General features: G+C 65.1%; 1 protein-coding gene across 2 annotated transcripts; it reads right to left on the reverse strand.

The window, feature by feature from the left end:
- NOTCH1 (notch receptor 1) lies at positions 1-26,714 on the reverse strand. 2 transcript variants are annotated; one of them, XM_052648791.1, is made up of 32 exons: positions 26,482-26,714; positions 25,641-25,979; positions 23,490-23,612; positions 22,754-22,987; positions 22,320-22,475; positions 21,966-22,151; positions 21,628-21,741; positions 20,808-20,921; positions 20,306-20,539; positions 20,098-20,208; positions 19,422-19,614; positions 17,821-17,966; positions 17,490-17,603; positions 15,608-15,727; positions 15,100-15,252; positions 14,182-14,410; positions 13,367-13,568; positions 12,635-12,788; positions 12,316-12,500; positions 11,744-11,876; positions 11,338-11,595; positions 11,150-11,262; positions 9,551-10,122; positions 8,914-9,309; positions 8,218-8,366; positions 7,261-7,477; positions 6,988-7,075; positions 6,737-6,902; positions 5,884-6,179; positions 4,699-4,846; positions 4,486-4,583; positions 1-3,085 (listed from the first exon to the last, which is right to left on the reverse strand). In XM_052648791.1, exons 1-32 carry the CDS (start codon positions 26,630-26,632, stop codon positions 1,607-1,609), a joined length of 7,371 nt encoding a protein of 2,456 aa, XP_052504751.1. In that variant the 5' UTR covers positions 26,633-26,714; the 3' UTR covers positions 1-1,606. The 2 variants fall into 2 exon arrangements, with proteins under 2 accessions (XP_052504751.1, XP_052504752.1); XM_052648792.1 differs by lacking the exon at positions 1-3,085 and adding an exon at positions 3,312-3,406.

Genomic DNA, 26,714 nt, shown 5'->3' on the forward strand with positions numbered 1-26,714 from the left:
ATCATTTTTATTGCAAATCTGTTAACAAAAAAGATGAAAAAAAAAATACATCATTTTAATCACCTACAGTTTTGTAGGTAGATAACTTTTTAAAAAAGTTTTCTTTTTATGTAAACTACACTCTATCTTATAAAACACAAAAAGAAACCACATCTTAGGAAGAGTCTGATCGTGCCCACTAGGGGTGGCCCCACAGCACGCCCGGCGAGGCCGGGGCAGCAGACTCAGTGCGGTGGGCGGCGGGACCCCCCGGCTTTGCTCTCAGGAGCTACGGTTCGGCAGCTGCAGGTCGTGGGGCCTGGGTTCTGGCATCCCTTATCAGCACGACCCTGACAGAGTTGTCCAATCAGATTTCTTAAACAAAATCACCCTTTAAAAATGTATTTACAGATATGTATCTGCCACAGGCTTATACTTGATAATGTAAAAATCTGCTCTACCCTGGGTGCTGGGAGTGGTGGCCCGCGAGCAGGCTCCTGGTGACCCGAGCACCGCAGGGCGTGCCAGGCCCTGGCACCAGGGTCTCTGAGCACTGAGGCTGGACACGCCCACATTTTTCCAAGTCTCCTATAAAAACCAGGCCCGTCAGCACTGGGCCGCAGGGGCGCCAGTTCATCTTCCGCTGAACCTGGGAGATGCAGTTCAAGTTGAGGTGCCTCCAACAAGGCGGCCCGGCAGTGTCTTTCCCCAGGAAGGGGGAGGCCTCCCCAACGTGGGGTCCAAGGTGGGTACCACATGGCCACACCTCCGACTTCTCACATGATGCTTAAACATCAGCGGGGGCGAGGGGCAGGGGAGCCTCCAGAAAGAACAAGAACTCACAATACCAAAGAACAACTACATAATACTGAACCTGAAACAAAGATTCATGACTGGTACCATGAAATGTACCCTTGGCATACCCCAAGAACACGTTTTGAGAGACATATTTTTAAAAAGTTTAGAAGTACAACCGAAATGCACGAACCACATCATTTTACATTTTACTTTCCTACTTCAGGTACAAAGTAACCCACGTGCCAAGAGAGTAAAGGGCTTGCCTTTCTTTCTCTAGACGCATCTTTTCATAAGATGCAGGCGGTCCTGGAAGGAGGGTGGTCCAGGTTTGGAGGTGGGGGTGAGGGGATGTCTGGGGAAATCAAAGCAGGCCCCGGGCACCCCTAGAGCTTTCTAAACAATGCTGGCTCAAACCACCCTTGTCTGACATCATTTCTTTTGGGATTCAAGAAAGAGGAAATCAATAAATAAATGGCATTTGCACATCATGAATCTTTGTTTATATTTTACAAATACCTAGGAGTCTTTATCCTAAGTAGGAAAATCTTGACTGAGAACTAGTTTATTTTCTCGGAGCAGATAAAAGTTTCTACCTGATGCCATACAAAACAGTACATATAAATAAAAAGGCAGTGTTTCCATGTAAAATAAAAGTACATAAATAAATACTAAAAAAAAAAAATTAAAAATCCTTGTCCTCTTATTTTGTATAAAAACACATTTGTTGAAAAAAAGCTCCTTTGGTCGGCCCCGGCATTCATGGAGCGCAAGCACACGCCCCAGCAGGGCTTGGGAAAGGAAGCGCAGGGTCCTGGGGGCAGCCGGCTGTTTACTTGAATGCCTCCGGGACGTGGGCGATCTGGGACGGCACGCTGGTGGGCGGGCTGGAGATGCCCTCGGACCAATCGGAGATGTTGGAATGTGGCGAGGAGCTGGACCACTGGTCGGGGGACTCGGGGGACGGGGTGAGGAAGGGGTGCTCGGGCACCTGTAGCTGGTGGCTGGGGGTGTTGTCCACCGGGGAGGACGAGTAGCTGTGCTGGGAGGGGGGCGTCAGGAACTGGGCGGTGGTCATGGGCGGGGCCAGCGTGGGCGGAGCCAGCGTGGACGGCAGCGACGTGGGCAGGACCTGGCCGTCCTGCGGCAGGACGGTGTGCGCCGCCAGGTTGCCGGGCCCCAGCGGCTGCATGTCCGCCTGGCTCAGCTCCCCTCCCAGGAAGCTCCGGCCCAGGTGGCCGCTGGCGGCCGAGCTCACGCCGAGGTGCGGCTGCGGCGGCTGCAGGTTTGGCTGCGGCGGCATGCTCGGCGGCTGCATCTGTAAGTTCTGCTGGGGCTGCAGCTGCTGCGTCTGCACCAGGTGAGGCTGGGAGGCCAGCCGCGTGTTGGGCAGGGCCTGGTAGCTCATCACCTGGGACAGGGCGGGGGCGTGCAGCGGGCCCACCGTGCCATGCTGGAGGCCGGCAGCCTGTGTGCTCAGGGTGCCTGGCGTCACGCCCCCTCGCAGCGGGTTGTACTGGTTGGGCACCAGGCCATTCTGCAGCCGGGACAGCCACTCGCACTGGCCATTCAAGCCCGCGGCTCCACCCACGGTGAAATTCACAGCCCCACCGCCCCCACTGCCGCCGGCGCCCAGGATCGTGCTGGTGCCGGAGGCCACGGGCAGGTGGGAGAGGCGTGGTGGCCCTGCCTCGAAGGCCAGCCGGCTGCCCCCGCTCAGCGCCGCCATCTCGGGCTTGGCTGCCACGCTCAGGTGGCTGACGCCCAGGTGGGCCTCGGGCATCCCGGGCAGGTGGTTGAGGGGCACGGAGGGAGACGGCTGGAAAGGGGAGGGCAGGAGGGGCGGGGAGGCCACGTCTGACAGGTAGCCGTGGGGGGACTCGAGGGAGTCCACGGGCGACAGCACACTCCCGCTGTCCAGCAGGCAGCCCTTGCCATCCTGGGACTTCTTCCTCCGAGCCTTGAGGTCCTTGGGCTCCTTGCCGCCGCAGGCCAGGCCCTTGGTGCTGGGCTTGCGGGCCTTCTTGCCCTGCATGGGGGGCTTGAGGTTGCCCAGGTAGCCGTTGGGCGAGCAGAGCGGGGGCGACAGGGTGGGCGCGCCACCCAGGGTGGTGCCATGCAGCGGGGGGCTGCGCACCAGGCTGTACTCGTCCAGCAGCCGCACGATGTCGTGGTGCATGCGCTCCTGCGCGATGTCGCGAGGCAGGCGGTCCATGTGGTCTGTGATGTCCCGGTTGGCGAAATGGTCCAGCAGCACCTTGGCGGTCTCGTAGCTGCCCTCCCGGGCGGCCAGGAACAAGGGCGTCTCCTCCTGGGGGGAGCAGATGGGGGCAGGTGCAGGGGTCACCAGTCACCAGATGGACCAGCGGTCAGCCCCGCCTCCACCCTGCTGCGGAGGGGAGGCACCTCATCTCAACCCTCCCCCTAGGGTCCTACCATCACTATTACATCTTACAAACAAAAACACCTTAAACGCATCTTGTAAGACCCACCCAGAGGACCTGTGGGATCCTATATTCTAAACCAGTGGGGCTCTACCTTCACGGCGTCAGAAAGTGAAGTCGCTCAGTCGTGTCCAACTCTTTGCGACCCCGTGGACTGTAGCCCTCCAGGCTCCTCCATCCATGGGATTCTCCAGGCAAGAATACTGGAGTGGGTTGCCATTTCCTTCTCCAGGGGATCGAACCCAGGTCTCCCGCGTTGCAAGCAGACAGACGCTTTAACCCAAGCCACCAGGGAAGCCCTTTGGGAAATCTAACAGAATGTGTCCCCCCTTCCCCTCCTCCAAAACCACACAGATGGAGACCCTGCCACGATTTCAGGGGCTGTGGGGTCACTAAAGTGTGTCTGTGGGCATCCGTTGGTCTCCGAGGAACCCTGACATCTTAGCTCTGTCCCCAGGGCGTGGTCTTCTCATCTGTACAGTGGACATGCCACGTATGCCCCCCGAGGCTGCTGTGTGGGGTGAGGCTGGACGGTGTCTGCCTGGCACACACGTGGCCTTGGCTGCAGCTACCACCCCGCCACGGCGGTCCCTGCCGCCAGTCACCCTGTCTCCCCAGAAGGAGGCGGGATGATGCCTCTGCCCCATGGCAGACTCAGAAGTGACCGGGCCCAACAGCATCCCCTGCGCCCCTCCCCCAGAACAGGAGATCCCTTCAGGGGTCAGTGAAGGAAGGGGTGGGTCCGGGGACACAGGAGCCCAAAGACAAGCGCAGGGGACTCAGGGCCAGGCTGGGGCTGGGCAGGAAGGAAAGAGCATACTCAGACTCTGGGGACAGACTGCGGCGAGGCTGAGAGAGACCAGAGGTGGTCCGCGTGTAGAAGGTGGACACTCACCGTTCCATCTGGGGGCCTGGCAACGCAGAGCCCCCCACCCTGCCCACCAGCCTCTTGGCTCAGCGTACACCATCTGGGTCAACCCGTCCCGGCCAGTGACAGCCAAGGACAGAGGTGAGGTCGCAGGTCAGTGACATGGGGGGGGTGGACAGCTGCAGCTGCCCGTGCCCTGGGCCCGGGAGGGGACTGGTAATGTGGCCAGAGGGAGGCAGGGAGCGCTGACCACACGGGCACCCACGTCTCTGTTTTCCTGCAGCTTCTCCTGGGACTTAACGGGTTAGGAAGCCGAGGCCCAGAAGCTAAAGTCATGGCTTGGGGGTCCCCCGGTCGGGAAGGAGTGGCAGAGGGGAAGTGTCTCGCCAGCCAGCCCACCTTGTTGTTCTGCATGTCCTTGTTGGCCCCGTTCTTCAGCAGCACGACAGCAGCCTCCACATTGTTCACCGCGGCTGCCCAGTGCAGGGCGGACTTGCCTGCGAGGGGAGCAGAGGGCAGGTCAGGGGTTGGCAAGCAGGTCAGAGGTTGGCAGGCAGGTCAGGGGTGGGCAGGCGGCCGTGGCGTGCCCCTCTCCGGCCCATCCGGGCTCACCCAGGTCATCCACGGCGTTGACGTCGGCGTGGGAGTTGATGAGGTCCTCCAGCATGCCCTCCACGGCCAGGCGCGCGGCCAGGATCAGCGGGGTCGTGCCGTCGTGCATGCGGGCGTCCAGGTCGGTGGCTCGGTTCCGGATCAGGATCTGGACCACAGGGAAAGTCTCGGGCTCAGCAAGTGTGAGTGCGAGGCCCCCGCCCGCTCCTGGACACGTGCTTGGGACCCAACCCCTGACTCAGATGCAGCCCTCCTGGGGTCAGGCGGCCCCAGGGAGCCCAGACATGTGTGGCGTGGGAGCCCGGGGAGTGGGCAGAACTCCACCAGGCTCTGCTGGAGGGGTGGGGCCGGAGCACGAGAGAGAAGAACAGCCACTGTTTCGGGGGTGGGAGGGGGGACGAAAGGAGCTGGGGAAGAGCCGTGTGTGGACCGGCCTCTCCCCGAAAAGCGCCCAAGGGAATGTCTCTACGTGCCACAGAGACTGCCCGGGCAAACTCGGCCAGGGCCTGCCTCCAGGGGCTCGTTTAAATTGTCCCCAATCTCTCATTTCCATAAAAGACAACATGTCGGAAATCATTAGACTTTTGTGACACCCCCCATTTGTGCCCCATTTACCTGCCTGTCTCTGCAGAGCAGCATGGCCTGGGGCCTGGGGGTTTGTGGCCAGGAGACTGGCAGGCAGCTTTCAAAAGCTGCTTCTGCCAGGGATGCTCCCCAGAGACCCAAGCACCCACGTCCCTAATCTGTCCTCATCCTGGAAGGCCAGCAAGGCCAGAGCCGCCCCCCACCCACTGCTCACAGGCAGCAAACAGCAACCCCTAGCCCTTCTCCCCACCGCCAGAGGCGATCGATGCCTCCAGCCGAAGAGGGGAGCGCATGGGGGCCGGGAGGGGCAGGCACAGGGGACGGGCCTATCTCGGGTGAGGGTGAGGAGGCCCTGCCCCTGTAGGTCCCTGCGGCCTCTCTTGCTTTAGCGCCACCAGCCTGGCTGCCTGAGGGGACGATACAGGGGATTTGACACTCTCCCTGGCCTCACGGCCCCTCCAGGGTGCAAAGGTTTGGGGTGCGGGGGGAACCCCAGCTGCCCCTGCTCTGGCCAGGGTTGGCATCAGGGCTCTGCGGCCAGACCAGGAAGGAGGGAAGGCAGGCAAGGGCACGCAGAAGGGCACATGAGTGGCTGCCCACCTGGAAGACGCCCTGTGCGTCGGCAGACACAGCCGCGTGCAGCGGGGTGCGGCCCATGTTGTCCTGTATGTTGGCGTCTGCGCTGGCCTCCAGCAGGCGCTTGGCTGCATCGGAGCGTGAGTAGCGGGCGGCCAGGTGTAGGGCGGTCTCGCCGGTGCGGTCCGTCTGGTTGTGCAGGCTGGCACCCTGGTAGATGAAGTCCGAGATGACCGCGGGCGCGTCCTCCTCCTCTTCGCTGTTGCCTGTCTCTAGGCCCCCTCCGCTGCAGGAGGCGATCATGAGCGGCGTGAAGCCATCTGCAGAGGGGCAGGACGGGGACAGGGCCAGGTCAGGAAGGCTGGCCCCTGGCAGCTGCTCCCGGGGATAACAGACCTCAGCGGGGGCGCTGCCCACGGAGGCCCAGTGCACACGCGGCCACACTGCCCAACGCCAATGCAATCCGTCCAAGCTCCCCGAGGGCAGAACCAAGTCCAGCTGCAGGCAGCTGGTGGGCTCTGCTTCCTGACCTGCCCGAGTACTTCACCCACAGCCCCGTCCAGGAGACAGAGGAGGTAAGCTAACAGGCACTCTGGATGTCTCAAAAGACGCATTTTGAAAGAAGAAACCAACTCAGAGCGCAGAGCGCGGTTTGAGACCTGCACTCCGAGAGGGAAGGCCATGAGGAGGCTGACCAACTCCTGGGGGTTCTCACCCCATCCAAGGCCCAGGGAGTTTTCAGGTACTGACCCTGAGGCTTGGGACAGGGGGGCGGGTGGGTCACCAGGTCAGGGAAATGCGGGCTGCCCAGTGCCACCAGGTTCCTGGGGGTGGAGCCCCGGGTGGGGGGCAGCGGTGTCTGGCCAGCCGCACCTACCTGGCCCACGGACGTTCACGTCCATGCAGTCGGCATCCGCCTCGCCCTGGGGAGGCGTGGGGGCCATGGCAGACACGCGCAGGTCGGCGGCGTCCAGGTGCTGCTGGGTCCACTGCCGGTGGTCTGTCTGGTCGTCCAGGTCAGGGAGGACCACGGGCTCCTCGAACTATGGAAGGGCGTGGAGCAGAGGGTCACACCCCGTGGGGCTGAGCGGGGCGGGGCGGGGCGGGGACCCTGGAGCCCCGACTCACCCGGAACTTCTTGGCCTCCAGGCCCTCGTCGCCCCACTCATTCTGGTTGTCGTCCATGAGGGCGCCGTCCGAAGCGTTCTTCAGGGGCCTGGGGGTGACGGGGCCGGGGGAGGTGGGACTAAGCGCGGGGAGCGGGGGTCCACGGAGATTCCCCTCCCCTTCCAGGCCCCGCGCATGCCCGGGGCCCCAGGAGGGGCCGCGGAGGAGGGGAGGGGGCAGCCCCGCCTCCCGCAAGCCCGGCCCCCACCCAGACGCCCCGCCGCGTCCACTGACTTGAGGCCCACGGAGTCCTCGCCGAGGGGCTCGCGCCGCTTCTTCTTGCTGGCTTCCGACACCTTGAAGCCCTCGGGGAACCAGAGCTGGCCATGCTGCCGCCGGCGCTTCCGCGACAGCAGCACCCCGCAGCCCACGAAGAACAGCAGCACGAAGGCCGCCACAGCCACGTACATGAAGTGCAGCGGCGGGGGCGGGGGCGGCTCCACCGTCTCACCTGCGGGCACAGCGGCCGCGGGCGGGCGCCCGGACATCAGGCCGCGCAGCCAGGCAGGCCGGCGGCCGGGGGCAGCGCACTGGCTCCGCGGCCCGGCGCGTCCTCGCCCGCTCGCCTCCATCCCGCCCCCCAAAATAAGGTCATTTTCTACGCGATTAATCAGAATTGCAAACTATCGCTAAATTCTCTCCTGCACCAGCCGGCTATCTGGAGACAGCTTTTACTTTTTTCTCCTTTAAGGGAGAAGGATTAGGCAACTTCAAATCGCTGCACTCGCATCGAGCTGTTAAGACAAAGGATTTAGGGGGATTTTCCAGATACAAACTTCAACACTTCACATGACATCGATCAATTCTTTGCTTTCTCTCTCTTAAAAAAAAAAAAAAAAACCCATAATGATTTTGAAATAATACCCAACAAAGAAAAATCGGGAGGAAGGGGTGGGGCGAGAAAAGTCTCCCCCCTCAATTTGCTGGCGGATGTGTGGACTCCCCTGGGCCAGCCTCGCTGACAGCTGTTGCTACGGGAGTGAGAGCATGCCGGGTGGGAAACCCCAGAAAAGCGCTCCCCGAACTCTGGATGGCATGACACACACCCCCATGGGTGGCAACTGGCGCGAAGAACAAGAGCATCCTGGGGTGGCGGGGGGACCTGGGAGACCGCCTCCCACGCACAGCCCCTCCCAGGACGGCCCAGAGCTCCCATGGGAGCGCGGCTGGGGGAGCGGGCCGGCCACTCACTCTGCACGGCCTCGATCTTGTAGGGGATGTTGAGGCTGCCCAGCGAGGCCAGCGCACCCAGGAAGGCGGCCACGTCCGTGGCGCTCTGGAAGCACTGCGAGGATGACTGGACACACTGCCGGTTGTCGATCTCCAGGTAGACGATGGACCTGGGGTGGCAGGGCAGAGCCTAGGTCAGGGGGCTCGGGCGCCGGCCCACTCCTGGCGCCCGCCCGGCCAGCACGCCCCCCAGGGATGGGCTCTGGCTCCTGTGGTGTCACCCTGATGGATGGGCGGGGAGAGAGGGTGCTCCCAGAACTCCAGGGGGGCAGCCTGGGGAGGCGGAGAGCTGGGTCTGGACAGGAACAAGCCTGGAGATGCACATTGGCCCTGAGGGCCCGCCGTGTCCAGCACCAGCAGGGCACGCATGGTGCTCACACGGACACTCCTCAGAGTGCTCCCCTGCCAGCACTGGGCTCCTGCAAAGCCATGGGCAGCCTTGGCCCCCATCTCGGAAGGATGGAGGTGTCCGGAGCCCGGTCCCTCGCCTCCGTGAGAGCTGAGCCTGGGTGGGAATGCCATCTCTGCCGCTCGCCCGTCACGGGAGCTGAAACCCCAGGTCTCTTTCCCCATCTCGGGAGGACAGCGCTGCCCTCTCTGGGAGGGGGGCATCCCTGAGGGTCAGGGCGTGGAGGCCGCCAGAGGGGGCTCGCTCACCCGCGGATGTCCATGGGGTCCAGCTCCCTGCGCTGGCGTCTGCCGGCGCCGCCTGGGAGCAGCGGCGCCCCGCCATCCACGGAGCGCCTGACGGGGTGCTTGTGCAGCTCCTCCTCGCGGCCGTAATAAGGGAAGATCATCTGCTGGCCGCTGGCATCGCGCTTGAAGACCACATTGGTGTGCAGCAGGCGGCTGAGCTCGCGCAGGAAGTGCAGGGAGCGGTTGCGCAGCTGCTCGGGTGGCATGAGGACCACCAGCACCAGCGTGCCGGCCGCCAGCCGCTCAGGCACGTGCTCCGCACAGTCCAGCCCGTCCCACTCACACTCGGCACTGTTGCAGCCCTGGTCGCAGTGCCCATCCCTGAAGTGGTCCTTGCAGTACTGGTCGTACAGGGGGCTGGGGGCGCACGGCAACAGCTCAGGGCTCCCTCCGCGCCCGGGTCCCCCAGGGCCACGCCTGCCCCTGTCCACCCGGAGGCCCTCGGCCAGCACCCGGCTGTGCGCTGCCCTGCCTGCGAAGCCCAGTGTCCTCCTCCCACCTGCTCTGCCCCTGCTGGTGAGCGGACGGCCCCCTCGCCTGCCCCCCACCAGCCCCGTGGGACATCGAGGACGCTAAGCGGCGTCCGCGCGGGCCTTACTTGCACTGGCCTTCTGCGCGCTGGCAGTCGAAGCCGTCGAAGAGGCAGCCGGCCGAGTTGCACTGGCTGTCGCAGCGGCCGTTGCTGAAGTACTTCCAGCACTGCAGGGCCTGCGTGCAGTTCTGCCAGGGGTCGTCGAAGTTGAGGGAGCAGTCGCCGCCGTCCCAGCCGCACGCGTGGTTGTTGCACTGCAGGCTGCAGACCTTGTTGCCGGCCTCCTCGCGGCAGCCGGGGAGCTCGCAGGTCTCCTCGACCTGCGGCGGGGGGATGTCGAGGCCCACGCCGCCCCCGAAGCTGTAGTCCAGGATGTGGCACAGGAGCCCGTTGAACTTGGCGGGGCAGCGGCAGCGGTAGAAGGGGCTCTCAGCGGCGGGCTCGCAGATGCCCTGGTTGTAGCAAGGGTTGCCGCCCACGCAGGGGCTGCTGGCCGGGAACTGGCACTCGGGGCCGGTGAAGGGGCCCAGGCACAGGCATGTGGGGCTTCGCGGGCCCGCGATGCACGTGCCACCGTTCAGGCACCGCAGGCTCCCGCAGCTGCGGGCGTCGTTCTCGCACGTGGCGCCCTCGAAGCCCTGCGGGAGGGGCCATGTGGTTGTGAGGGGTGAGCCGGCCCCCCCTCCCAAGTGCTGGGGACACGCCTGGCCGCTTCATTGCGTCCCCCACCCACCCACAAGGGCTGGCGGCCTTTCCTTTTAAAAGAAAGTCAACACGAAACGCTCGGGGGTGGGGATTTCCCAGGAGTTGGGAGGGAAGGAGGGAGGGGTGGGCACAGTAGGAGCCTGGGGCACTTTTAGGGCAAACAGCCTCCTGGGATCCTGCACAGGGGGCTCGTAGCACTGCGTGTGTGGCAGACCCAAGGAACACATGACATGGAGTGGGCTGGACTTAACGTGTCAGTGTGTAGATCACTTGCTGCTGCTGCTGCTGCTGCTGAGTCGCGTCAGTCATGTCTGACTCTGTGCGACCCCATAGATGGCAGCCCACAGGCTCCCCCCGTCTCTGGGATTCTCCAGGCAAGAACACTGGAGTGGGTTACCATTTCCTTTTCCAATGCGTGAAAGTGAAAAGTGAAAGTGAAGTCGCTCAGTCGTGTCCGACTCTTCGCAACCCCATGGACTGTAGCCTACCAGGCTCCTCCGTCGATGGGATTTCCCAGGCAAAAGTACTGGAGTGGGGTGCCATCGCCTTCTCCAGGGGATCTTTCTGACCCAGGGATCGAACCCTGGCCTCCCGCACTGCAGGCAGACTCTTTACTGTCTGAGCCACCAGGGAAGCCCACAGGAGAGCAAGATGTTAATAAAGGGAAAGCTGGGTGTGCAGGGGGCGAGGCTACACAGGAACCCTCCTGCACCAATTTTCTACTAAACCGCTTTAAACATAAAGACACAAGAAACACTGTCTCGAGGGGAACGCAGAGGGTGGAGTCCAGACACACGAGCCACCTTTTGCCCTCCAGCTCACCCGCAGGCTGGAGGGGCGGCGGGATAGGGCGGGGAGGTGCTGGCCACCCCCGGGCACTAGGTGTGCTGAGCGGGGGGTGTCCTCCTGCCCCCTTCAGACCAGAAGCCCTCTCCACCACCTGCTGCCCATGGCACCTACCGCTGGGCATTTGCAGATGAACCCGCGGGCCGTGTTGGAGGCCACCGCACAGCTACCCCCGTTCTTGCAGGGTCTGTCCTTGCAGCCGTTAATGACCGACTCGCAGCGGCGTCCTGGGGACAAGAGTGGCGTGAGGCACTGATCCCCCCGCTCCCGGCACCGCCCACGCCCCTCAGGGCGGCACCCACCAGTGTGGCCGGCGCGGCACTCGCAGTGGAAGGCATTGACGCGCTGCACACAGTTCTGGGTGCCACGGGCGTCGCAGGGGTTGGACAGGCACTCGTTGACATCACCCTCACAGCGCTCACCCACGAAGCCGGGCGGGCAGGTGCAGCTGTAGCCGCCCACCTGGTCCACGCAGGTGCCGTTGTTAAAGCACTTGGGGCCCCGGGACACGGGGTCGATGGGGGGGTTGCAGTCGTCCACGTTGATCTCGCAGTGCACGCCTGCAGGCCAGGCGCCATAAGACCCCACGTGGCCGCTCTCCAGCCCCACGCCTCCCACAGGTGTGCCCCGGCTGGAGGTCAGACGCCCAGGAGCTGGACGCTGGCAACCAGCCCGCCAGACTCCCTCCCCAGGTGTGGCCAAGCCTACCCTGTGTGCCGCGGGGGCAGGAGCACTTGTAGGTGTTGGTGAGGTCGATGCAGGTGCCTCCGTGCCGGCAGGGCTGGGACAGGCACTCGTTCACCTCCTCGGAGCAGTTCACCCCGTGGTAGCCGGGCACGCACTGCAGGGGGACAGCGAGGCGTGGGCCTGAGGTTCAGCGGGCAGCCGGGTTGTGGCCCCCTACCCCTGTGTGGGCTGACGGGGCCCCATGAGCTGCCCTCTTGCCTTGCAAAGCCCTCCTACCAGGACCCAGATGGAGACCCTGGTAAGGGCCCTGGTAAGCTGCGGTTCACTGCCCAAGGTGGTAGTGTAGAGCTGGGTGAATCTGGGGGAGGGAAACCCTGCCCTACTTCTCAGGGTCTTCCTCTTGCAGGTGCCCCCAGAGGACAGCTCCTCCAGGCAGTCTTTCCTGATTGCCCAGCCCTCCCCTGATGGGACTGAGCGCAGCACGCGTCTATGGGTCTAGTCTTCCCTGCCGCACTGGCTCCCAGCCCAGGGCCTGGCCCTCAGTGGCACTCAGGCCAGACACACACCCCCCCGCCCCAGGGACGGGTGCCCACCTCACAGGAGTAGCCACCGGGGTAGTCGGTGCAGGTGGCCCCATTCTGGCAGGGGCTGGGTGAGCACTCGTCCACCTGCTCCTCACAGTAGCTGCCCGTGTAGCCGGCCTGGCAGTGGCAGTGGTGTGTGTTGCCCGCGTTCATGCAGAGGCCCCCGTTCCGGCACAAGTGGGTCACGTTGATGCCTGCCGGGGAGGCGGCGGGCGGAGCATGAGGCCCCAGCTCCCCTCCCCAGGGGCTGCCTCGCGCCTTGGGCAGCACACCTCCTGACCTCAGAGGTCGGACGCCCGGTGGGCACGGGGAAGCCTGGGCTGGTTACCTTGCTGCCGCGCGGCCACCTCGCAGGAGACGCTGGGCACGTCACAGTAGAGGCCAGTCCAGCCACTGTGGCACTCACAGCGGTACAGCGCGTTGGTCTGCCAGCACCGGCCACCATTCTTGCAGGGAGACGAGTCGCACCAGCGTACGAGGGTCTGGGGACGAGGGGCAGCCTCGCTCACACCCCACCCGCCAGCCCCCACGGGCCCAGCCCACCCAGCGGGGGACACACATGGGCGCCAGAGACCCTCACGCCCAAGGTGGCCCGTGACCTCCCCCCAATCCACAGAAATGGACACCGAGGCCCACGGGGTCTCCCCTGCTCAGGAGCAACTGGGGCTGCGGGGGCCCCTCTCTTGCTCTGGGCCCTTGGTGGTGAATCCTGACAACAGGCTGCCTTTCCTTGAAGGAAGATTTTTTCTTAAGAAGGAAACAGCTCTCTTCTAATTGGTGTTTTGCGTGTGAACATCTTTAAAGAAGATAAACCTTTGGTACTTTTACACAGTCTCCATGAAAACACTGGCGTTTAGCCGCCTTCCCCCCCAACAGCTGGTCCTTGTTTTTGTTCCCTAAGCCTCTGCTACCTGAGCTGGAAACTGCCCTGCTCACCACCTCTCCCTCCTTATCTGCCCCCTCCTCGGCTCTCCAGGGTGGGAGGGCCAGCTGGAATCCAAGCGAGGGGCCCCGCCACGTGGCCAAGGTGCCTGGCGTGTGCCCCGGGGCCCGCCCTCACCTGGCAGTTGAGGCCCGTGTAGCCCTGCGGGCAGCTGCACTTGTAGGCACCGTAGCTGTCCTGGCAGGTGCCGCCGTGCAGGCAGGGCCGAGAGTCACACTCGTTGACATCGTGCTGGCAGTAGCTGCCGGTGAAGCCGGGTGGACACAGGCAGGTGAAGGAGTTGATGCCGTCCACGCAGGTACCGCCGTTGAAGCAGGAGCTGGAGGTGGGCAGGCAGCAAGGGGGTGGTGAGTTGGGGGCAGGACCCTGCCCAAGCAGGTACGTCCATGCCAGCACCCTCACCACCAATCAGGGTGGCCACAGGGGTCTGGGCGCCAGGACAGGCCAGCAACACCCTGGCTGACCTCAGGGAGGCCAGCAGGAGTCCCAGGGGACCCCAGACTCTCACACCACACCACACTCCTTCCTCTGCCCTCTTTAGAACTCATGCTGAGAGGAGCTTCATCTCGCACACAGGTGTGTCACGATCAAGACAAAAATGAGCAGAAACCAGACCGCGTGGGAGATAAATGCTAGAAACGGGATAAGTGTGATGGTCCATGCCGAGCTTCCTGGCAGCCAAGGCAAATAAGGACACACGCCAGTTACGAGGTCCCCGGCTGATGGAAGGAGGAACAGCAGTTCCTGAGGATAAACCGCAGGGCTCCTGCTTCTAAGCCACAAGGGAGAATGGACAACGGCCCTTTCAGGAGGAGCGGTGTCTCACACTGGCAACAAGCGCCCGCCCCCAGGTGGACACCCGCTGGGTACACAGGTCTGCCGGCGCTGTGCATGGCCCCGTGGCCGGCTGCATGCACCCGCGGCCCTCGCACCTCTCCGTGCAGTCGGGCGTGTTGTTCTCACAGTGGATGCCACTGAAGCCCGTGGGGCAGGTGCAAGTGTAGCCGTCCACGCAGTCGGTGCAGTTGGCGCCGTTGCGGCAGGGATTGCTGGCACACTCGTTGATGTCCTCCTCGCAGAAGGCGCCCTGGAAGCCGGGCAGGCAGTCGCAGAAGGCCGTGTTGATGCCGTCTGTGCAGGAGCCCCCGTTGTGGCATGGGTCTGCGAGGGGACCGGAGGGCAGGCCTGAGAGCTGGGCACCACCCCTCTGCCAGGGCGACCAAAACTCTGGGCTCCTGGCACTGCCCCCGGGGTGTTCCGCAGGGAGCCCGGTCCAGCAGGCTGCATTGTGAGCTTGGGGGTCTACGCTACCCCACGAGCTCCCGGTCCCCAGGCCATAAAGGCTGGCAGGCTTAACAGTGAGACCCACACAGGCCGTGGCCACAGGCTTCCCTGCCTGCTGGTAATGCCAGATGAGGTACTTGGCCTCTCTTGGACCCCAGGTGGCATGAGCCCCATTTCTCAGGGGTCAGGACAAGAACTAGGTTAAGAGCCACGCTGGATGGGGCAGCTGCGGCCCCGGGGAGAGGAGCCCGGGAGTCTGGCTGGGAGATGCCAGGATGGACGAGTTGGGGGCCCATCAGCCTGGCACCACAGCCCCGGAACCGCCTGCGACCACCTCGCTGGTCGACAGCAGCCACCTAGCCCCGCCCCAGCACTTCCTCCAGCCCCCAACCAGGCGCCCTTCCGAAAGGTCCAGCTGGATCAAGAGGGCTGCCGGCGCCAAGCCTGCACCCGGGTACTGCCCTGCCCAGCCTCTCACGTGACCCTGGCACGTTCCCTGCTCTGCGCCCGCCTGGGGACATGGGTCTGGACGTCTCAGAGGCGGGCGGGGCCGGCCAGCCACTCACTGGGCCGGCAGTCGTCGATGTCCGTCTCGCAGTTGCGCCCCGTGTAGCCCGCCTGGCAGTGGCAGCGGTAGCCGCCGTTGGTGTTCTGGCAGGAGGCGCCCGCGCGGCACGGGCTCTTCACGCACTCGTTGATGTCGATCTCGCAGGTCTGCCCTGGGGAAGGGGACAGGGGAGCCGCTGGCTCAGCCAGTACCCACGGGGCACTGCCCGCCCCCCCGGAGCAGGCTCTCTACCGCCGCAGGGCGACCCTCTGGGGGCATCCAGGGAAGGGGGGCTCTCCAAAGGGCTGCCCCCTGACTTGGGGCCAAGCAGGAGACAGATCTTCAAGCCTGGGAGGACCCTGCAGCCCACTGGTTCATCCCCCAAGAACAGGGGCTCACTAGCAAGAGTCGCCTGAAGCCCCTGACCCTCCCCACCCCCGTCCCCCCGGCCCCTGGGCTCACCCTGCCAGCCCGTGGCCCCCGAGCCTCTCCAAGCCTCCCTATGTCCCCCCAACCCCTGGACTCACCCTGCCAGCCCGTGGGGCAGGCGCAGGAGAAGCTCTCATAGTCCTCTGACTCCCGACACTCACCACCATTTCTGCAGGGCCCGGGGGCACACGGGGCCAGCACCACCTCACACGTGGCCCCTGGGAGGGAGGGGCAGGCTGATGAGCCCTCCGGGAGCCCCGGCCAGAGGTCAATGCCCTGGGCAAGTCCTGACAGAGGCCCCGGCAGCCACCGTGAACGGGTGGTTCTACCGTCAAAGCACGTCTGGTTGCCCTGCATGGGGGGCGGGGGCGGGGGGACATACAGCGGGGCACCAGGACCCTGGCTGTGTGAGCGCCTGGCTGTGTGAGCGCCTGAACATGAACCAGGGGAACCCTTGGGCCCCCACAGGCTGGGGGAACAGCCTGGACCCCACCACCCGATAGTGCCAGGAGCAAGGGCTGGGCTGGGCCTGACAACCCCCCGACACACGTCGCAGGGGCCCTGGACCGGCTCCCAGTCTCGTGCCCTGCTAATGGCAGAGGGCCCCGCACTGAGCTGGCGGCCTGGGAGCTGAGTCCAGGGGTTCGGTGCCTCGGGCGGCTAGTGCCCATCTTGGGAGGCCCCTGAACCAAGGCTGTGACTGCAGGGAACGTGCCAGCCTCAGCCCTCAGGATGGCTGCTTATCAGGGGAGCACTGGACACGGCGTCAGGACCCCAGGTGGGAGCGGGAGTCTGCCTGGACCCCGGCACTCCAGGTGACCTTTCCTCTCTGAGAGCCCAACACGGGGTTTCCTGTTTACAGCCCACGGGGCCATGTCCCGAGCCCGTGAGGAAGCGTTATCTTCCCGGCCGCCCATTATCTCCCCGGCCCGCGGGGGTGACTGTCCCGGGCCTTTCATTCTATCGGTTTCCACAGTGACCCCAGCCGGCAGGAAATTCGCCAGGGTTTCCGACAATTGTGCAGAGGGAAGCAGGAAGCGGGCGGACGGGAAGCGGGTCAGCACAGGCCGGCTCCTCCCCGCCGGCCGCCAGCCCCGATGGCAGTGTGTCCGAAAGGGGCTCGGGTGCGCCCTGGGCGGCCACCGGGGAGGGGGCGTTTCCTCACCAGCGGAGGAGAGAAAGTCCAGGTCCCCAGCTTTGGTCAAAGAAAACACTGCTCGGGCCACAGGCCGCCGGTGTCGTGAGAACTGCAGTCACGGGCCCCACCCCTGCCTATGGGGGCCTCTCAGGACTGTCCCCAACGGCAGCACCCCCTGCCCCATCCCCGGGGGGCCTGGTGGCCTGAGCACTCGTGACTTCCATTTTTTAACACTTGCCAAATCTCTCCTTAGGAGGGGACCCACATCCCGCCTCCCCCAGCCGGGCCAATGGCGGCAGCTGAGATGCCAGGGACCCGTCTCCCGCCACTCTCAGCAGGAACACAGGGCTCCTTGTTTCCCCACACAAAGAAGGCCCGCCATCAAAGGACTCCCTCAGGCCTCGCCAGCGATGGGGAGGGCAGCCTGGCCCCCCTACCCCCAGGGCAGCCTGAACGGCAGGCGGGGAGGCTGACAGCCCAGACCCAGCTCCGCCGCCAAGGGGGCCACCTCCCAGGCAGGTCCCCCAAGTAGGGACTTGCTTGTGCTCAAATTTTCTCCCAGGCACCTGGTTATTTTATGAGCAAAGACACCTGCAGGGCAAGGCCCTAACGCAGCCAGGCCTAAGGCTTGGAGTACAGAGCAGGGCCTCTGGGATGCCTGCAGAGGGATGCAGACAAGCCCAGCCCAGGAAGGCCGCCTCGCACCTCAGCCACCTGCGCCACCTGCTGAGGCCCCGCCCCTGCCCTCCAGGCCCCGCCCCTGCCCTCCAGACCAGCCCACACCACAGGCCCCGCCCCTGCCCTCCAGGCCCCAAGCGCACAGCCCCAGGCCCCGCCCATACCTGTGTAGGGCAAGAGGCAGTTGCATTTGTACCCTGCCACATCATCGATACACGTGCCCTGGTTCAGACACGGGTTGGACGCGCACTCGTTGATGTTGGTCTGGCAGTTGGGCCCTGGAGAGAGAGAAAACACGGTCGGTGTAGCTGTCACCCCAGGGACTATGGCCAAGTTCTGCCTGGCGTGGAGAAAAACCCCTGCACTGAGCCTGGGGCCTGGGAACCCACACCAGCCGGCCCAGGAGCCACGGGGGTTCTCGACAGCTGGCGTGTGTCCAGGCTCCATGCGGCCCCCAGGGCCTGCGCTGGGACCAGGAGCCCCCGTCCCACTCACCACTGAAGCCCTCCCGGCAGGCGCACACGTAGCCGCTGGTCATGTCCTTGCAGGTGCCTCCGTTGACGCAGGGGTTCGACTCACACTCATCGTTGTTGACGTCACAGTTGGCCCCACTCCACCCGGGGTCACAGTCACACTTGTACCTGCAGAGGCGACCACACGGCGGCTCAGGTGTAGCCAGAGAGGGTGGGGCCTAGGCTGGGAGCAACCCAGACTCTGCCACCATCTTACAACCTGATTAGATGGAGACACTGGTCCACTCTGACCCTTGGAGTCCTTTAAACGACTTTAAATAGCCTGCCTCGACTAAGACAGTGGTAAGGGTTTGGGACAGTGCCCAGTTCAGGGCAGTGGTCAGGAGGCCATTCACTGTTCACTTGCTGTGTGACCCTGAACAGGCTGCTTACCCTCTCTGTGCAAAATGAGGTTGTGTGGTCCCTGCCATGTCCATCACCCCATTTAGATAGAGCCAATGCCAGGCACGTAGTGGGTGTCGGAAACTAAAAGTCAGCTTCTCTACACTCTAATATTCTGGCACCACATATATGGGCAGGGTTCCCACACCAGGTGGGTGGCCCGCAACCCAGTCCTGGCCCTAAGTGCCTGGAGTCAGCACAGACTGTCCCCCCACCCCCCGGAGAGGGCTGGGACCCACCAGACTGGCCCCAGGTCAGACACTAACCCCAAGCCCCAAAGTTGTCACCTCTACTTCTGACCAAACAGCCAGGAACCAGACCTCTTCCTTTGAAATTTGCAGAAACGGCTCACGAAACTCAGAAAAACTGTTCGACTTACTAGATCAATGGTTTGCTATACGCAGGGAAACTTGGAACAGCCCAGTGGAAGAGACATACGGGGCCAGGGATGGGGAAGGGCTCAGAGCTGGTCCCCGCCCCATCCCAGCACCTGTTCGCCAACCCAGAAGCTCTCTGAACTCCCGCACTTGGCCTTTTTATGGAGGCTTCCTCACACAGGCGTGACTGAATAAGTCACTGGCTGTTGGTGATTAACTTGCACTGCAGCCCCTCTCCCGTCCTCACGGTCAGGGTGGGATGGAAGGCCCCGGACCCCAGCCTCAGCCTCGGATGACCTTAGCAGCCTCCTTACGGAAGCTCAGTGGTGGTTTACTTGCTAAGTCGTGTCCGGCTCTCGCAACCCCATGGACTAGCCCGCCAGGCTCCTCTGTCCATGGGATTTCCCAGGCAAGAATCCTGGAGTGGATTGCCATTTCCTTCTCCAGGGGATCTTCCTGACCCAGGAATCGAACCTGGGTCTCCTGCATTGCAGGCTGATTCTTTACCACTGAGCTGTGGCCCAAAGGGGCTCGGACACGACCCAAGACACCCCTTCCACTCTCAGATATCTCAGAGATTTCACCTCTGGCCTGCTGCCTTGGCATGGATGCGTTCCCCGGGCACACACGGAGCCGAGGGCAGTGCTGGGCTCAGACCAGGAGCCGAGTGAGCGCCCGTGCACGGCACCCTTCAGGGCTCCCACAGCAGACCCGTCCTTGGGGAGCACCTGGCTGCTCCGCCCAAGACCCGCTGGCTCCCCACCCCCACACCCCCCGCCCCCAGGGTGGGGCTCCGAGGACGCACCCATTGAGGCTGTCGCGGCAGGCCCCGTGGACGCAGGGGTTGCTGCTGCACTCGTTGACCTCAGATAGGCAGGTGGGGTCGTGGTAGCCCTCCGGGCAGCGGCAGGTGAAGCCGTTGATGCCATCCTCGCAGGTGCCCCCGTTGTGGCAGGGGCTGTCCGCGCACTCGTCAATGTTGATGTTGCACATGCTCCCTGCAGGTGGCCCGGCAGCTCAGACACCAGGAGTGGGAGAGGGGTCGGGCTCCCTGCCCTCGGAGCCTCAGTCTCCCTCTCCGAGAGCAACCCCCTCCCCCCACTCTATCCCAGGCCCTCCTGAGGTTCAGACTCTCACCGACACAAGCTCTGCTCCCAGGACCCAGGGCCCACGCTGGACGCGCTCGGGGCAGAGGGCAGCATGTGCGCCGGGGGCCTGGCCCCACTGCGGGCCTGCCGGGCTGCTTCTCACCCGGCATGCCAGGCTCAAGGGTGTCCATCCCAGCGTCAGCCAGACCCACCCCCCACCCCCGTTCCTTCCAGAGCCTCTGCCGCCAGCTGCCAAGGCTGCTGGCCTGAGAGCTGGGCCCCCACAGTCCCGAGACCCTGACCTGCGAGCGCAGCTTCAGCCCCTGCATCAAGGCCCTGACGCGGGCGGGAGGGCAGAGCCCTCTGCAGGCCCCCGAATCCTGGGCGGCTCACCTGTGTAGCCCGGCTCACACGCACACTCGTAGCCGTCAATCTTGTCCAGACACGTGCCGGAGTCACAGGGGTTGCTCGCGCAGTCGTCCAGGTTGATCTCGCAGTTGGGTCCTGGGGGTGGGAGACCAGAGGAGGTCACGCGCTCCTGCTCGCTCGTCCGCAGCTCCACCTACCCCCCCCAACCCCGCACTAGCCCGGGGCCGGGCACCTGTGGTCCCCTTGAGGCAGAAGCAGAGGTAGGCGTTGTCGCGGTCCTGGCAGGAGCCCCCATGGCGGCAGGGCTGGCTGTGGCACTCGTTGACGTTGGTCTCGCAGTGGTGGCCCGTGTAGCCCGGCTGGCACAGGCAGCTGAAGGTGGCCACGCCGTCCTTGCAGGACCCGTAGTGGCAGGGGTCGGGGTCACATTCGTCGATGTCCACCTCGCAGTGGGGCCCCGTGTAGCCTGCAGGGGCGGGGGGCCACTCTCTGGGTTACCAGGCTGTCCAGGACACCATCAAGCAGGCCCAGGGTCCTCTTGTTCCCACCAGGGAAGCCTGGGGATGTCTGGGGCACGCCCCCCACCTGCCTGGGGTCAGAGACGCACCCTGCTCTTGTTCCCCTCCAGACTGAGGGGTCACCCACCCCCAGCCTCAGCCTCCGACCAGCCCCTTCCCTGGACCCCACCGCCTGCTTCTGCCCCCGCCACTTGGCCTGGGGTCGCAGCCCCGCACCTTCTGTGCACACGCAGGTGTAGGTGTTGGGCCCGTCCAGGCACTTAGCGCCGTTCTTGCAGGGTGTGCTCGCACACTCGTCCACGTCATACTGGCACAAGTGCCCAGTGAAGCCTGTGGCCGGGGAGGGGATGGCGGTCAGATGCCAGGGGCACAACGGCACCACAGCCAAGCCCTGGCTGGCCAAGGTCGGGGGGGCGGGGGGCGCCCGGGAGGGCCCCGCGAGAGTGCTTTGGCCAGGGCTGGGCAAACGGCAAATGCCCGTATCCTTTCCTTGCCCTCTTTCAGAGCACACCCCTGGGGTCCTGGCCCTCCTGCCCTGACCCCTTCAGAGGAGGCTCAGCCCAAGATGGACGGTTGCCATGGCTACAGCCGGGCTGGGCTGAGAATTCGGTTCCCGGCTAGGCCTCTGGGACAGTTGATTTGCATCTCAGAAGGTCCAGGGCTCTGACCCCCAACACCTCCCCGGGCTTGGCGTCCCCCAGCCCTTCCCTGCGACAGACTCGGGGCCCTCACAGGCTCCATAGGCCCTCCTAGCCATCACATCCACTGCCGCTGGCAGAGGCAGGTGCGCGCGGCAGGCCAGCCCTCCTCCCGCCGGGGCACGAAGGCAGGAAGGGAGGTCTCTGGGTCCCGGGCTTCTCAGCGAGGTGGGGGCCAGGAACCCTGCCCGGCCCAGCTTTGTCCTCTGGGGGCTGAAAACCAACCCACCCCCGCCTCCCCACACTCTGGAGGTGAGGCTCTTACGGGCCCTCCCCACCGTGGGGGACCTGACCGGCCTTGACGCAAGGGCAGGGTGGGCGGCGGGGCCCAGGCTCACCCGTGGGGCACTCGCACACGAACTCGTTAATCTTGTCCAGGCAGCGGCCGTTCTGCAGGCAGGGGCTGCTGGCGCACTCGTCCGTGTTCACCTCGCAGTGCAGGCCCTCGTAGCCTGGCGGGAGCGGGCCGGTCAGCAACGCCCGGCCTCTCCACACCTGCTCCCCGGGGCCGACCCAGCCGCCCAGAGCTCGCCTGCTCCTCACTGTGCCCGGAGACCAACCGCGAGCCTCGCCAGATGACTGTGGGGCGGCTGCGGCCTGGGCGGGCACGGAGGCCGGGGGCAGAGGCGATGCGGCTTCCCCACCCCCAGGGTCGGGCGGGCGGCCGGCCGCGTACCAGGCATGCAGATACACTGGAACTCCCCGATCTGGTCCAGACAGGTGGCGTCGTTCTGACACGGGTTCGATACACACTCGTTGACGTCGATCTCGCAGCGCGGGCCGGTGTAGCCCTGCAGACACTGGCACTCGAACGAGCCCAGCGTGTTGATGCACTTGCCTGCGTGCTCACAGGGGTTGGCACCTGGTGGGGGCGGTGGGGGGGAGATGCGGCACGGGTAAGGGGCTGCTCTGGGAACCCTAGCCTCTGGAACAGTCGGGGGTGTGCCTGCCTCCCCCATCAGACCCGCCTCCCCGCCTCCCCCCATCGGACGACTTCCAACAGGTTCCCCAGCACCCCGGCTGTCCGTACCCAGCGAGCACTCATCCACATCCTGGCTGCAGGCCGGCCCCGTGTACCCCGAGGGGCAGGTGCAGATGGCCTTGCCGTTGACAGGGTTGGTGTCACAGTTGGCACCCTCATTGCAGGGGTTGCTGATGCAGGCGTCGTTCAGGTGGCACAGCAGACCTGGGCACAGCGGCGGGGGTCAGCGGGAACACCGACTGCCCACACCCGGCTCCCCAGGGAGGGCCCCCGCCAGGACACAGCCAGCGACCCTGTGGAGGGCCCTACAACACCAGAGCTATTCCGGGAGGCTCATGGCCGGCCGCTTCACTCCAGGAGGCCCCTCCTGGGGTTCCCCCCTTACGGGCCCCACAAAGCTGCAGTGTCAGCGTCTGTGTGAGGCCCCTTGCCCAGGCCTGACGCCCCAGGGCCCTCCGCCTGGGGGCAGGCTGGGCGCTCACCCGTGCGGCCGTGGGGACACTCGCAGTAGAAGGAGGCCACGCGGTCGTGGCAGGTGGCGCCCCGGAAGCAGGAGGCGCTGGCGCAGTCGTCAATGTTCTCGCTACAGTCCGCGCCCGTCCAGCCGTTGACGCACACACAGTTGTAGTCGCCGTGGGTGTTGTGGCAGGTCCCGCCGTTCTGGCAGGCATTGGGCATGAGCTGGCACTCATCCACGTCCTCTGTGCAGTACTGACCTGCGGGGGGCCGGGACGGTTGGTGCCTCCAGCCCCCTCCGCCAAGCCGAGACCCTCACCTCGACCAGGAAGTCTTCCTGACTTCCTCCAGCCCCGCCAGCCAGAGCCAGCCTTTCCCCTGCACCCCTGGCACCTGGGGGCTCTTGCCTGGCCGCTCCGTGGGCACAGGTGCACTGGGGTCCACGCTCACCTGTGGGCAGGGCCTGCATCCTGCTGGCCAGCATCCCTGTGTCCTGGCCAGCAAGCTGACCTCAAACTGGGGACCTGATTGTGGCCAGGCCAGCCTGGGGCCAGGCTGCAAATGGCTCACACAGACGGGCTGGTGCCACCCACGTCTGTGCTGCTCCAGGGGGTTGGGGGGGGCCTCAGACCCTGGCGGGGGGGCAGTCAGCTGCAGGTCACGGCATCCTTCCCGTCCCATATCTCAGCTCCCTTCTGCCTGCCCCCCACAGGGACAGACTCCAAGGGCAAAGGTGCCCCCTGAGCCGCCCGCTGTGTGCACCTGTCCACTCCGGGGGGCAGCGGCAGTTGTAGGTGTTCACGCCATCCACACAGGCGCCTCCGTTCTTGCAGCTGTTCCCTGGACAGTCGTCAATGTTTTCCTCGCAGTTCTGGCCAGTGAAGCCTGCAGCAGGGGCCAGTCGCCCGGTCAGGCCTCCCCATGGGGCCAGGCCCTCACCGTCCTGTCATGCTTGCACTGGGTTCTGGCACCCTCCTGGCTGGACCCAGGACACCCTGCTCTGGGCGGAGAGCTGCTCTCCGCAGCCTGTCCTGTGATGCCCACCGCCTTGGAGCCCTCGGGGTCCCTGCCCCACACCCTGCCCTCCCCACTCCTGTGACTGGGCCGCACACCCCAGAGCCCACGGTCAGCACATTCCTAAGCGATCGTTTTCTAAACGGCCGGCTGAACAGACGGAGACCCACGGTCACAGGCTCCCCGGGGTTCTGTCAGAGAAGACGTCTGCGCTACGGCCTCTGTGACTGGGCACTGCCTGCGGGCCCAGCCCTGTGCTCGGGGTTGTCTGCACACCCCCACGTGCGGCCGTGGATACCCCATGTGATGGGGCAGCACTGGGCCTGGGAGCCCCCTCGCACGGAACTGGAGCAGGGAGACAGAGGGACCCTGGCAGGCAGTCGGGGGTGGGTGTGTGTGCAGGTGCGGCCCCCAGACTTCCCAGAAGCAGAGGCGCAGGCAGGGTAGGAGCCCCCCACCCTCTCCCTGCCCTCTCCCGGCCAGGCCAACTTCTGCGGCACCCCCTCCACGTCCAGTCAGTTAGCTATTAATCCGTTCGACTCCCGCTGGTTCAATAATCAACCCAGAAAGGTGCGTCTGGCAATAGCCAAACCTGCAGCCAGTTACTAATTAATGCCCCTCCCAGGGCGCCTTTGGACCCCCTCCTGCCCCTCCCTCGGAGGCCCCCCCCACTGGAGCCTGGTGCCTACGCTCCAGTCCCTCCTGCATGCGGCAGGCCTAAAGCGCCGCCTCTCCCCAGCCCCAGCTCACCTCCGGCCGGTGGGGCCGCACCTGCTCCACGCGTGCGGCCCCCTCTGCCAGGCCCCCACGCCTCCCACCGGCCCCCCCAGCCCGCACCACAGCCCCTCCTGACCCTGGGGTCCCACAGCCCACCCCCCTCAGGAAGACATCTGAACCCAGACTCCGAAACAGCCACGCAGCCCAGCCGGGCAGTGGGTAGTGCCGGGGCGGGCAGGTGGCGAGGGGAGAATCGGGGACCGGAAACGCACACGCCTGGCGTCTGCACGCAGAGGCAACAGGCCCGGGGCTTGCGGGCGGGAAAAGCACTTCCTCTTTGCAAGGGCCGGGCTGGGCCGAGGGCCGTGTGGGGGCCAGAGCGACCTTTGGGTCAGTCCTGGGTCAGCCGGACCCTGGGCCCTCCCCTCTCCAGCAACCCAAACCCCACCGACCCCACCTCCTTGTCGCCCCACCCCAAAACTCCCTCCCCTTCCCAGTCCCTGCCTAACCACCCCCGTGCAAGTGACAGACTGGAGGCTTTCGAACCTCTTTGTCATTATCAGTATTTTTAGATCAGCAGCAGCAAAACGGACTCAGAAAAAACCTACAGTGGAAAGTCTGGGACCCGAAACAGGAACGGTGGAGCTGCTGGGGGGGTGGGTGGGGCTGGGCCCGCCTGTCACTCCTGCCCTGGCAGTGGGCGACGGGAGAGACCAGGAGGAAGGGCCCCCACTGCGGGGAGCCATGTGTGAGCCCCGGCCCCCCGGCCCCACCTCCAGGAACCAGGGGAAGCCCCGCGGGCGACACGGGAGAGGGTGCTCCCTGCAGCGGGGGAGAGTTCTGTAATGTGCACGTGGTCCCAGGGAACTCGGGACAAGGGGCCTCCTGGGGGGCCTGAAGGAGGCCGGTGTCCACGGCCTGGGAGACTCGGGGCAGGGGGCCAGGAGAACAGAGCGAGCCTGGAGCGGGCGGAATGCTCAGGCCCTCCCTGGCACAGGGTAGGAGCACTAGGGTGTCACAGCAGGCCTGTCCCAGGGCGGCACTTGGTGGGTGGGTGCCCCCATCCCAGAGCGTGCCCCGTACCACCCCCAAGGCTGCCCTCCAACCGCCCAGGCTCGGGTGACGCCCCCAGACCCAGCCTGCCCGGCTCCCCGCCCCCTGCATGCTTCCGGCGGGCAGTACCTGGCAGGCAGGTGCACTCGTGGGTGGTGTCCCCCGTGGGGCGGCAGGTGCCCCCGTTCTGGCAGGGGGAGGGGCTGCAGGGCACGTAGGGCAGCTCGCAGTGGGGGCCGGTGTGGGTGGGGCGGCAGACGCAGCGGTAGGAGCCGACCTCGTTGAGGCAGGTGCCGCCGTGGTGGCAGAGCCCGGGGCTCTGGCTGCACTCGTTGACGTCCTGCCTGCACGTGGGGCCGTGGAAGCCAGGCGGGCAGTGGCAGATATACGACGCCTCAAAGGGCAGGCACTGGCCACCGTTGGCACAGGGGTTGGAGGCGCAGGGGTCGGCCTGCTGGCATGTCTTCCCTGGGGGGGCAGGGGGCGGGGGGTGGTTAGCCAGCCTCCCTGGTTCCTATGAGCTGGGGGCAGCGTCCAGACCTGGACAAGGGGTGAGCCGGGCATGGGCCCAGTGGCATCAGCTCCTCACCACCCAGGGACCCCAACCACTTAGGGGCTGAGTGACCACCGTGGGATGCACAGTAGGCCAGGCCCCCTGGGGAGCTGACCCAGACTGCGTCCCTCCTGAGCTGGTGGTGACACCATGGCTCCTGCAGGGGCCGGGGGAGTCTCCCCTTTTCTCACAGAGGCTGCGGCAGGGGGGTGCCCTCGAGCCGGGAACTGACGCCTCCAGGGCTGGAAAGTGGCATGGGGACCCCAGAGCGGGGACTCTAGGCGATTTCTGGGTTGCTGACCCCCATAGCCGAGCCCAGTCCAGGACTGTCCACGGCCACGTGGACGGGGGGCTGTCACTGGCTGTGTGGGCGGCTGGGGGAAGGCCACTCCATCCCCGCACCCCCGGGGTCCTCACCTGACCAGCCCGGGGGGCAGAGGCACTTGTACTCGGTGAGCGTGAGCAGGTCACAGGTGCCGCCATTGAGGCAGGGGCTGGCGAGGCAGGCGTGGTCGCGGGGCGTCAGGCACAGCGGCCCCCGAGAAGCCCAGGCGGCAGCTGCAGACATAGTCCACCAGGCCTTCTCGCTCCGTCGTGTGGCACGTCCCGCCGTTCTTGCAGGGGGCGCTGAGGCAGGGGTTGGGGGCCTG

Source organism: Budorcas taxicolor, chromosome 11, assembly GCF_023091745.1.
Source record: "Budorcas taxicolor isolate Tak-1 chromosome 11, Takin1.1, whole genome shotgun sequence".
NCBI lineage: Eukaryota > Metazoa > Chordata > Mammalia > Artiodactyla > Bovidae > Budorcas > Budorcas taxicolor.